General features: G+C 41.9%; 1 protein-coding gene across 1 annotated transcript in view; it reads right to left on the bottom strand.

The window, feature by feature from the left end:
• The window catches only part of syn2b (synapsin IIb), a 78,154-nt gene extending 74,914 nt beyond the window's left edge, over positions 1-3,240 (bottom strand). Inside the window, exon 1 of the mRNA XM_069690878.1 lies at positions 2,221-3,240. Within this exon, the coding sequence (XP_069546979.1) occupies positions 2,221-2,651 (431 nt within the window). The 5' untranslated portion in view covers positions 2,652-3,240. The remainder of the gene's footprint in view (positions 1-2,220) is intronic.
• Between the last annotated feature and the right edge of the window lie 9,734 nt (positions 3,241-12,974).

Below are 12,974 nucleotides of genomic sequence, written 5' to 3' on the forward strand. Positions count from 1 at the left end.
CTTTTCAAAGATATTATAACCAGCTACTGATTCTGTGGAGTCATTGCAGATGTTATACAAGTAGGATTTTATAGAGAAAAGCCATGCATTCAAATTAATCTTTTATGAAATAAGGCTGCAGTCTCTCACATTTAGACATTGCCACATCATGTGTGGTAGACGTCCAATCATAAGCCACCAAAACAGTCACAGCAGGATTACCATAACGTAGCGCTCCCAGTCATATTCAGTCAGTACGGTGTAGTGGAACCTCCGATAGTCATGAATGCATTCACACATGCATAATGCACATGTATAAAGATAATCCTGTGTTGAGGGTTGGAAAGAAACAGTGAAAACTATTCAGTCCATTTTGAACCTTCAGAGTCCTTAACTGGGGCATTGCACTAGTTATCAAGTCATCAAGGTACATGGCACTAGTTTATCTCAAAACAGAAGCCAGTAATACAGCTGGAAAGAGTATTATAGCATTTAAATAATGCACTTTGTACCCAAGCAATATAAATCAGTTTTAGGAAAATTTTGGGGAAAAATCCCAAAGAATGACGCTTTTGCATACTTTGTGTCATTAAAGCATGTTTGAACATATTAATTAGAAAAACCGAAAAAAAAAAAAAAATCCAATTCACCTTTGCAACTATCAAGGAGCAGTTTCAACTGAGATGTGTGAGCTTTTAAAATCATAATAGAAGGAGATAATACGGAGAAAATAAAGTGAACACCTCACCGAACAAAACACTCTCAAGTCCACTTATCAGCTTTCTCTGTGAGCTTTTGACCGTATCAGATAGTGTTCATCAGCAGATGGAGTTTGTTCAGTTATCCTGGAGCTTCAGATGTTCAAACCTTTCATTATTCTACGACTTCTTGCCCATATTGGCTTAAAAGTTTAGCCTGCTAGTTCATTCTGGACTTTGGAAGCAGTATAAATCAAGGTCCATTGACTCACTTCTTCTGAAGCTTTCAACCATGTCACACCAGAAAACGCATTCAGTTTTATGTGTTGTACTAAAAATCAATTGCAAAATGACAACATTAAAGAGCCTCTATTAAATTGAAAAGGTAAAAAGTGTCTAAGGCCACTTATTCCGTCCAATACAAGGCTGACAAGATAAAGCTAAATCTAGATAATGACAGCACTGAGCGTCCATAATGTCCATCATCAACATCCCCATAAGATATGTTTACAGTCTGAAAATGTGATTTGCAGGGACAGCAGCGAGTGGAATAGCAACATCATTACAAGCGCATGAGGGCTCACATTTCACTTGTAGAAGACAATGTTTTATTCAGAGCTACATGCTCTTGTATGACAGCATATGATGTACAATTTGGTAGCATAAGGATTATATCGTGGGAGCCAACTTGTGCTGTCTAGGGATAGGAACACTTACTCATAGCTCTCTAACACTCACACACACACACACACACACACACACACACACACACACACACACACACACACACACACACACACACACACACACACACACACACACACACACACACACACACACACACACACACACACACACACACACACACACACACACACACACACACACACACACACACACACACACACACACACACACACACACACACACACACACACACACACACACACACACACACGCGCGCGAGTCATGACGACACAAAAACACAAGAACAGAAACAGGTGACAGTGCTGGGTGGTGAGATGTGTGAATCCACACCTCGGGCAAAATCTGTCCTGTCTGTTTAGATTCATAAAGCTGTTTCTATTTTCTTTTTCTTCAGTGACAGAATGGAACATATTGTAATACAGAGACACGGCACCAAAAAATGCAATCAGTAAATGTGTGTGTAGCTACTTAATTGGAACATGTGAACCATTTGTTTATCTAGATCTCATCAAGGACTACACGAATCAATCATGTTCCTCTTTTTCAAAATTGGTGCCAGTCAGCATTAGGCCAGTGCGCCCACACTTAAATTAGCTGGTTTATAACAGAAAACCATGTTCTTTCTGGCAGATTGAACCACATATGTTTTACTCCAAACTTGGAGAGCCTTCCAAAAACTCAAGACACAGTTAGCCCTTTACTTGAGGGGTCGTCAAGAATTCCAGTTTTATTCAGCAACAACTCTCAACGCAACCGCCATCCGCATCAACTTCCCATCAGGCATTTGGACAGGACTCAACTGATCACTAAAGTCGCGAGCATCTGGAACACTTACCACTCATGCTGGGGCTCATCAATCACCAACAGAATCTTGAACTTCTTGGAGAGGGAGGGGGCGGGAGCCGACTGCTCCACAAACCCGGCGGCGGATGCGGCCGTCTGTTTGACCACGTTGGTGAAGGAGCTGAAGAAGCCAGAGGAACCGCCGGAGGAGGACTGGGCCTGTTGGGGCGACTGAGCCTGCTGGCTCAGGCGGCGCTCCCGGGTTGCGGGGGAGCCGGCTGGCACCTGGGACGGGGCTGGAGCCGTGGTCGGGGACTGGGCAGGAGCGGGAGCTGTGCCAGAGGCAGCACCCTGCTGGGAAGGGGAGGAGGCAGTGGGGGGAGGAGGTGCAGGTGGGTCAGTCCTCTGGAGGTCTGTCATGTAGCCATTGGGCAGGTTGGACATGAAGCTGCTGTCGGAGAGACGGCGTCGGAGGAAGTTCATGGCTGCGGTCGAAAGGTGGGTCTCTCGGGCGGTCGGCTAGTTTCTCTCTTGACTTTGCTTCTCTTGCCTTAGTGGCGTGAAAGCGGCGACACACTTGATCAGAGGTTAGACGAATGACAGAAAGCAAAATCGGCCCAAAATGCACGAGGGACGCGTGATGGAGAGCTTCTCCTGCGCTGGAGGAACAGAAGGCAGGAGGAGAGGATGGACGTGGCGGTGGATACAGCTCTGGTCCAGTCTTCAAGAGACAGCTCTCCAAAGCGCAGCTACGCCAACAAAACAGCGCGCGTGTATGTGTTGTTCCTCTTCCTGAGCCTCACGCCTCCTCGCGAACGTGTGTGTGCGCGTGTGTGTGTGTGTGTGTGTGTGTGTGTGTGTGTGTGTGTGAGAGAGAGAGAGTGTGTGTGTCTGAGAGAGCGGTGTGGTGGTGCCCCCTTCGGTGCTCTCTCCCCTCTCTACTCTGCCTTCCTGCCTCCTGAGCTGCTGTTAGCTGAATGCACTGAAAAGATGCTGCTCTCTGCTTATCTCACCCTTTCACTGGCTCACGCTCCCTCTGCCCTTTCCCTCTCGCTCGCTCGCTCGGCACGCTCGCTCTCTCACTCACTCACTCGGCAAGCTCGCTGGGCTGTCTCCACCTCCCCCTTCCCCTCCCCCTCGCCCTCCTCCTCCTCCTCTCCCCTGTCATCATCCTCCTACATCATAGACCACGTTTGTGTGTCGTGCTGCAGCCTTGTAGCGATGCGTGCCGTGCGCAACCAGTGGAAGGGGTTTCCTGCAAGCGTGCATTGGGTGGAATTCAGACAGAAACGAACATCCACCCAGCTCTGCAAGCCCCACCTTCCCCTCCTGCCACTCATCCATCTTCCTACCTCCTGCTCAAAATGTCGTCCCCTTCATCTCTTTGCCCATCGGCGTGTGTGACAGCGCTGGTGCTTTCTTTGGCGGATAAAGTCCCGTGGAATTGAAAACGCTATCCATTTGGGCTTGTCCTTGTGTTTTAAAAAGCGCGTGGCATAATGAAGGCCGTGGATGATTTGTAATTTAAAACACTGTGGTGAAAAAGCCTACCGTCTTTGTGTCGTGTGTTTCCATGCTGTTCTTGACTCTCCCCCTGTGTGCCTGCTTCAATCTACTAGATGAGTTAATGGTGCGCTTAATTTTTTTTCCTCTTGTGTGTTTTTGTTATTTGTCCTCTTCTCAGGGCTTCATGGTGGATATGTTTTTTTTTTTAGAGTTTGAGCATAGAGGGGATCATATGCTGTACAGATTGTAAAAGCCCTCTGGGCAAATTTGTGATTTGTGGTAAATACAAGTGACTTGACTTGTAGAGGGCACAGAATAAACACAAGAAAACACAGGAAGGAGAAGAGGGAAAGGCATGAATGAATCTCTTTCCTGGCTTCTATTAACCAACCTACATTCAATAATGTGTCCAGTACTATAATCTAAGAGAGCAGCACTCACCACACTTGATTAGACTCAGTGGTATGATTTCAGATGCATTTTGCATCACGCTCTGATCTCTGCAACAGTATGTGTCGTGACTATTTTTGCAGTACGATTTTTCTAATGACTTCACTTAAGGGCAATGTAGCATCAGCGTGTAAATCAGCAACCATCAAAGGTCAATAAACGGTCAATTTCTAGGACGACAACATCAGTGTATCCAGAACATTCTCAGTCTCCGCAAACCCTCATTTTCTTTACAACAACGATGACAAAGAAGGTAAACAAATACATAACCACATTCACAAGATCATAGTCTTTCAATTTAAGAGTCAAGACAGTTTCTTTTGTACACACCGACTATATGTTTCCTTTCTCTTCACTTCTAATTCCTAAACAAACACCTCCTGCCACAACCCGGCTTTATCTTGCATGCACTATTTCGGGGGCATGAGAGGAGAACACGATTCCTAAATGCCTGCAGCAGCAGTCTGCGTCTGCCCCGTTTGCTGCTCTAAGCTTTACTTAAAAAAAAAAACAGCCTGAAGATGACAGGACAAAGAGGGAGAAAGAAGATTATTGAAGCGGGAAGAAAATCCCCCCACACACGTCTGAGAAACATTAAGGAGAAGAGTGTGCAGTAAAAGACTGCAGTAGAGGAAAATAAAGACCCATAATACAGCAACTTCATCATCGTCTTCACCGGGGAAATGTTTCTTGAAGGTTGTAAATCAACTTCGCAAATTTATCCCAAAACTAATCATTCACAGTGAAGCAGTGAGATTTCTAGAAACTCGCAGCTTTCATGCTGAACACAGATTTGTTGAACACTGATACAATGTCGATTGATGGAAATGTATTCATTGATCTTTATGGCCCTGAAAGGTTGTTTTTCAGCTGCAGTCTAAACCACCCATACGGCCACTTCTCTTTTGAACTTCAGATATTCTTGCGACTCCTAATTTGTGATTCTGTTATCATGGGAAACTCTTGCAATTTGCAGGTGAGCATGAACGCTGTTAGATTACTGCACATTATTGCACCAAATTCCATCAGTGACCAGCGCTCACCCTTTAGTTGGACTTCAACCCCCTACAGAGCCCTGGCTTTTAGACTGATTAAAGTCCAATGCCTCAAGGGTGCATCCAAATTGATGTGATGTGCAGCGTGACTGAAAATGTGCTGATGACAGAAAAACGGAGAACCCGCTTGTCTTGTCATCAAAGAGATAGTGTTGTACAGTATAATGTTGTGAAGTGATCGAGAAATGGACCTGTGTTCAGTTCTTTTACGTAACATGCAGGATGCACATTCGTAGCAAGTCACGATGAGTCAGTTCCCGTGGGGTAGGGGGGGAGGGGAGGGGAGGGCGTGTGTTCAGTCAACCACAAGAAAGCCAGAGTGAGTCACACAGCGGCAGTGTGTGAACTGCAGCCACATCCTAAGCTCATTCTGGCCGACATGTTTCAAGTCGACACGTATACACAACGTCTAACGCGTCTAACAGCGATGATACAGTACAAAACACGTGTGCATGTAATTATGCTGGCGACAAATAAAACTCTGCATTGGCTTTTTTTTTGTTGGTGTATTAGAAGCTGGCTAGAAGTTTATTTTCTCATTTTTATCCCTTACAAAGACAAACAGGTCCAGGCAGCCAGGAGTCAAACACGCAACTATTATTACCCTGTCTGGTGTACGCTCAAACCAGTCGGCCATCGGGTCAACTGTCATGTTCTTTGAAATAAGAGGGGCTTTAAGTATTATGGGCCTCCGACCTTTCTCACCTCCTTTTCTTTTGACTTCAGTGAGTGTTGTTCAGTATAGTACGACTGCAGCTTGGAGAGGGCATTATCATCTGTTCTGCGCTGCTGTGTTCGAGAAATAATGGTAAAGATGCGCAAACACAGTAAGTCCACAATGGCTGCAGCGTCACTCATCTGTCAACACACACATGCCCACATACACTATGAGCACAGACTCAAATAGGCATCCTCACACACACACTACCCGCTCCATAAAACACAGATGCTGACATACATACACTTTCAGCCCTCCTGTATGCAGCCCTTTGTCTTGAAAGCGTTTCTGTTCATGCCGAGCTATACAGACACACACACATGGTCGCAACTCAGTGAAAGGGTGGGTCATTAAATCAAGATGCCGCACCAAAACATTCATCATTACGTCAAACACTGATTCATTCAGTAATACAAAATATTCTTATGATCCCTTCTTATCTACAAAAGGCCTGGGTTGTGTGTTGTGTGTGTGTGTGTGTGTGTGTGTGTGTGTGTGTGTGTGTGTGTGTGTGTGTGTGTGTGTGTGTGTGTGTGTGTGTGTGTGTGTGTGTGTGTGTGTGTGTGTGTGTGTGTGTGTGTGAATAAAACCTGTGACTTCATGGACTCATGGTTTAGATAATCAACAAAAAATCAGAACACTGGTTTCTGGCATTGACAATGGGCGCTCATTACATGGTGAAATACATTCTACAGCCTCACGAGGGCATCCGTATAATTGCACATTCATATCTCTACTCAAGTTTTATTCAACTGATTAATGATCTTCGAAATTACTTTATGTAACAGGGAAGCTACTAGTGAGGAAAACACGGATTGAATGGAAGTTTGCCTTGCAGGGAGTAATCTTAGATGTACTGGCAGGTCAATTAAAACACAGGCGGCACAGCCCGGGAAGCTACTGTCATCATAGGACAATGCAATTATAAAGTTACAGTCGAGTTCTGTTTTACCACAAGTTCTTACAATGGTAGACCTTGACAGAAGTCACCTCCCTGTGCCTCTTGCATTAGACATGAGCAATGATGTTGTGACTCAAGTCGATATAACAGAACAAAACAGGGATGAGAACACGTTTAATGTCTATTCTAGCCTTTGAATCTACATCAAGGGAAGCTCGAAATTGGATTTACACCCACAACTTACATAGATGCAAATTTGCCACGCATGTGCGCAACACACGTACCAATCACACACACACAGCAAAACATAGTTTGCAGAGTGTGCTGCAGAGCTGAAAATAATAATGCTTGAAGGAATAGTTGCACTGTGCACAACATCAAATTCAAAATTCAAACTTGCCATGGCAACAAGTAGAGCAGACGCCTGCTCAGTTAGTACAATAATGACAGCACCACAATGTTAATGAATCCACCATGTATGATAAACATTTCGGTCAGCCAGCTATCTTACATTAATCATTATGTGGAAACACAGTTCCCTCCACCACGGCGACATACCAGGTACAACACAACAGGGAACAGGGAGTGAAAACAATAATTTCCTCACTAACTAGGACTCAGACCTACAGGCGGATGCTGGAGCAGTGTTTTTCTGCAGCTCTACAGCAAAGCTTTTAGGACAGCAGTGCATCATCCATCAAAGAAGAGCAAAAGTGAGCAGAGCACCATCAGAGCTGCATCATATTGCAGAGCGTGCATTGCATAAAAACGACAAGTTTTTAATTTCCTTCCACAACCGTGGCTGATGAAAGAGCCTCTTCTCCTTGGGAGGGCTTTTCAACAACACTTGGAGCAGCTGCAGAGACTTGTTTGAGGATGAAAAGCCACTAAAAATAATTTCATCCAGCTGGATGCAAGTCCAGGGCCGAACCAGCCAGCAATCCTGTTGTTAAAACATTTTACAGGACAGATACGGTTCTATCATTTCAATCAATACATTTTTAAATAGTTGGATAAACAACATGGTTTATTCATTCCTAAAAACACTAGCCAATTAGTAAACAAGTAACTTAGATGTAAAAGATCAAATGTCTATCCCTCATTTACAATAGATTTCACATTTTTGACACCGCAATGCCCACAACTATTTAAAACAACAAGATCGAAAAATGAATGACCAGAATTTATGGATTTAATCTCTCTCTGTCATTAAATGATGAATAATTGGATACATTTTCTACAATGGAGAAATCAAATACATCCAACTTATCATTATGGGCGACTGCTGCAAATGTAAGTAAACTGATTGTGAATCACATTCAATTGAAATTTAAGATTTAGCTCTTGAGCTGGCTTGAAATTGTAAAAATCCAATTAAAATTCTTCTGTTAGCTTCTATTCAACATTACCTGGGTGCAGTTGACATATAATTTTCTTCATGTTACGTCATACCTAAAAACAAACTGAAAAAACTATGTCTGTTGATGTCACTGCGGTGTGAAACATACCCTAAAAGCTTGAATAATAATCAAAAAGAAACCAGTGTATTGCAGTATTTATGGTAAAGAAAGGTGTATGGTACACACCATTTATTGTAAAATGTAAAATCAATACACATGTTCATTTACGCTGCTATTACCCTCTATGTTGGCTTTTAGAGACAAAAGATAAACATTTAGGTGTTGCTATGTAAAACAAACACCTGCCAGCTGAACGAGGGGGGGAATTAATAGAGTCCTAGGTTTTATTAATGTTTAAATAAACAATCTACATAACTATTGAAGTATTTTTTTTCCCATTACAAATCAATTGAAAGTATTTCAACGTAAAATTGGTAGGACCCTAAAAGTGTCATTTATGGTACTAACCAGTGTCAATTTTGACCTTAATTTTGCTTTTAAGTTTGGCTATCACTCTCTTCTGACTGTCATGTTGGGAAGGTTATGGGCTTACTCCATGCTCGGTGACACCGGAACCGTTCTGTGGGTTAAGATAAAAGAAGCTGCTTTCATTTTTGTCTCTTCTTGTGAAGGTTTGGAGCAGCTGTGCTGCTACAGAAGTGTGTGTGTGTGTGTGTGTGTGTGTGTGTGTGTGTGTGTGTGTGTGTGTGTGTGTGTGTGTGTGTGTGTGTGTGTGTGTGTGTGTGTGTGTGTGTGTGTGTGTGTGTGTGTGTGTGTGTGGTTAATGGGGCATTTTCTTTTTGATGTTCCATCCCTAGGTTTGGGCAGCAATGGCAATCTCCATGGCAACAGGCGTGCACAAGCGCTGAAAAGATTCTCCTGCTTAATCGTTGTGTGTGTAATTTTGCATTTGTGTTTTTGGTCTGACATGTAGTTATGCAAGCTGGTGTAATACTTAACATTAAGCGTGCCTTAAGCCGCTTCTGAAGATTTGCATCGCTCAGTGTGCTCTGCAGTGTTGAATTCTTCAGACTGACACATGTTTGAACAGTGACAGTAAACAACGAGCTCAACAGAAGTCTGAGTCTTTGCCAAGCCAAGGCTTTCGGACGTGTGGGCATTTAAATAAATTGTTTGTAAGGTAGTTACTCAAACTCCATGAGAGGTACTGTAAATTATAGATCTCGTGGCGCTTTCACAGTAACTTACAGGATAGAAACATCACTTAAAAATGACAAAATCAACGTGCAATCACCACAAACATTGATCCGCTTTAATTAGTTGTTCTTTTTCCAAACAACACATTAGAAAAGGATTATTCGCTTTCACTCCAGTCACTGCAGTCATTTTCACACAGGCCCACACACTGGGAGGGAAGACGGAGGTGTGACGGGAGGATTCTCAGTGTGGTTGGTTATGCATATCTAACAAGTCATTCTTTGTGTTAACCAGCTTCAAACATGCTTTGCTGCTGCTTCACAACCTTCACCAAAGAAGATGACTTGATATTAACCTCTTAACACTAAACTGTGTTTTACTAAAAAGGACTAAGAGCTTGGTAGCGTTTGGTTCATTGAACTCTCACGGTTAGTATGCAGCACATAGTGATCCATTCAAGTTGGCGTCCTTATAGATGGCAGAAAAGGCAAGAACCTCATGCTTTAGTGTGTACATACTCTTACTGCAAAGTATTAATCCACAGGATGCCATCATTTCCATCACCTTCCAAAAGCAGTAAAAGTGATGAGTGGTGGAAACGTGAAAATGATTTAGGTTTTGCACAAAACGACTTGGTTAGAGAAACAGAATGGGTTGAATTCGGATAACAACTCTGTTTATGTACAGGTACCTTTATCATTATGGTAAAAAAATAAAAAATAAAAAATAAAAAAAATTTATGAACGTTGTGTGAAACAAGGAAACAGCAATCTCCCATACAAATGTCACACGTTTTGTTGCCCCACCATAAATATCCTCCCTATGTGCGCTTTGTGGCTCTTAAAGAAACAGTGTTCAGGATTTAGCAGCAAAACACAACCAACTGAACAACCATCACCTCATCCTGCCTTTCCAAGCGTGTTGGTGAATCTACACTTGCTGCGAAACTCGAGAAAACGTGACATGTCCTCTCTCGAGTAAGTGTTTGATTTGTCCGTTCTGGCCTGCTGTTGAAACATGGCGAGGCAGCGTGGCACATGGAAGATGACCAGATCCATATGTAGATATGAAGGGCTCACTCTATGGTAATGATAATCTGATAGATTCAGGTGATTATAAACTAATGAGAACATAGCTATGTATCATGTTCAACTTCTACCAAAAGATCCTCCTAAATCCTACAAACTAACCCTTTACATTAAGTTACACAACATCCGTCTTTACTCCTGATGAATGAGTCATAATTCCTACAGCCTTTAATTGGGTTTGTAATATGACATTTTTGGCCATGATAATTTGGCCAATAATATTGTTCTTTCCTTTACCATGTGCATTCAGATTCCTTCATATAAACTACTGCTTTTAAATTCTAAATGAATAAGAACTGTTTGGCCATGGAAACACACAATAAACTTGATCTTATGAGGATGCACAGCATAATACAACCACGCTGGTTGAAATAATACAACCACGCTGGTTGAAATAACTGCAGGTCTACGGAAGGCATGTGCAGTTTGAAGTTATGAATATCTCTGGGACTATAATCACAAGGGTTCATTTAAAATTTACATGATGTAATGCAGGATGGAAAAAAAAATTACCCTTTTATTCCTACTGGTACTTCACTGTCCCTGAATTAACAAGGCACTCAAACACAGTGAGTTAGCTTGTTAGTCAGGATTCAGTGACCTTATCAATATTCATCTGGCTGAGAAGATGGCTCACAGCAATTACTAAGAAGATAGTATGTGCACCGATCTTGACATTCCTTTAATGAGCTACAGACATATTGCTGTCATGAATCTACATTGAATAATAATTCATTTAAAACATTGTGAGGATTGGGCCTTTAAGACTTGCAGCTAATGCAATGGTAAAGACTGATGATGGCCTCACCAGGCTTTTGTCTTTTACAACTCCAGTTGGATGTTACATGAATCTCACACTTCAGATCAACTTGTGGGTCTTTAGTTTTATGCATTGTGATCATTTTTTAAGACAGTTTAAATAAAATGTTTGCTTTCACATGTTCGATGGACTATCTCCTCTCGTTTCCAACACTCTGCTATAATAACGTCTGGCGCAATCACCATGATCCTATCTGTATCATTGCATTTTCAGATTTATGAAACAGGATGTGCTTATTAAAATACCACACAAACTTGGTGATAGACAAAAACTAGTTGGGATGATCCTTCCTAACTTTTATGATTGCCCAAATTAGCATTTCAACGGTTTATTTAAATACTCAAAATAGTATGTCAGCTTCAGTTATCTTCATTGTGATATTAGTGCGGAAACACTATTCACAATAGCTTTTGCACAGCCACTCTGAAAGGCAGACCTATCAGCGAACATAGATCCATATTAATGACAAAGCCAAAGAGTGTGCAACAGACCCTGATGCACAACCTCCACTCACATATCCACACTGTACATTTCAGTGAGTCCATACACTTTTCATGAGTTTAAAAGTTACAAAGACCCAAGAAGCTCAATAACTATTTTTGATCTGTTGATTCACGAGCCAATAAAACTGCGAGAACACAGTCTTCCAAAGGTAAGGTGACTCTTGTCTTTTTGGCCCAAATATTTAACCAAAAAGAATACAAAATTGTCACAAATATTAAGCTAAGTGGTTATTTTTTACTAAGACATAGGGAGTGAGTTTGATCCGTCGAATTAATAAAAAAAATCATCACAAGAAATCAAAACACGTGCTTCAACTCACCAACAGAAAGGCAGCAAGTTTACCCAAAATCTTCACAGTCCCTGTTGCCTTGACCTGTGAAAAATAAATACAGTTATGTTAAAAAAAAATATATATAAAAAAAAAATTGTGATTTTCAGAATAAAGGGAATTTACACTCGGGTTTATTAGCCATCCCGTCGTAAATCCTATCTTCATGGAGGTTATCGTGTATTTTCTGCTGAAACTACTTCAGAGACAGTCAGTTCAACTGTACTGTTATTTTAGGGGATGGAGTTTATTGTGTGGTAAATTGCACAGCACTATAATAACAGGTGTTTCTGTCCAGTATCCACCCCTTTTGTATCAAGTCTACATAACAGAAACACCCCTCCAAAACAGTTGCAACATAAACTGAACATTATCAGATAAATGCAGGTAGGTTTTTACTAGAAGAAGGTTATATACAGTCTACGGTTGTGTAAGATTTCACTAGTTTGAGCTGGGTGCAGCTGTTGAACTGGCAACTGAGTGCATTTATAATAGCTTTGAACAAAGTCAAAGGATTACGTGGCCTCATGTTAACTTAATTCAATCATTTTGAAAAAAAAAGTAATTTACCTTGTAACAAAACATTACATGCTGCAAAAACAGGGTAAACACGTGTCGTTGCTGCTGCAGGTAGCTTTATCCATCACACATTAGTAGCATCCCCTCCCAGCAAAACGTAGAGGAAAACCGCCCTCTGCTGGCTAAATTTAGAGCCATTCACATTTCCTTTAACCGTTTTCCAAGTAGTAAAACTACAACAATGTGTCTAAGTATTCAACCACGCGTTCAAAAATAATCAAAACATTTACATTTAGGCTTGTTTGGCAAACGTTGTTTTGGGGGGGTTCCGGTTGTTCGCCCTCCACCTCCGACTCCAT

This window comes from Brachyistius frenatus, unplaced genomic scaffold (assembly GCF_029030835.1).
Source record: "Brachyistius frenatus isolate BFR_SWC_R1_liver_20210118 unplaced genomic scaffold, ASM2903083v1 Contig_10, whole genome shotgun sequence".
In the NCBI taxonomy this organism is placed as follows: Eukaryota; Metazoa; Chordata; class Actinopteri; family Embiotocidae; genus Brachyistius; species Brachyistius frenatus.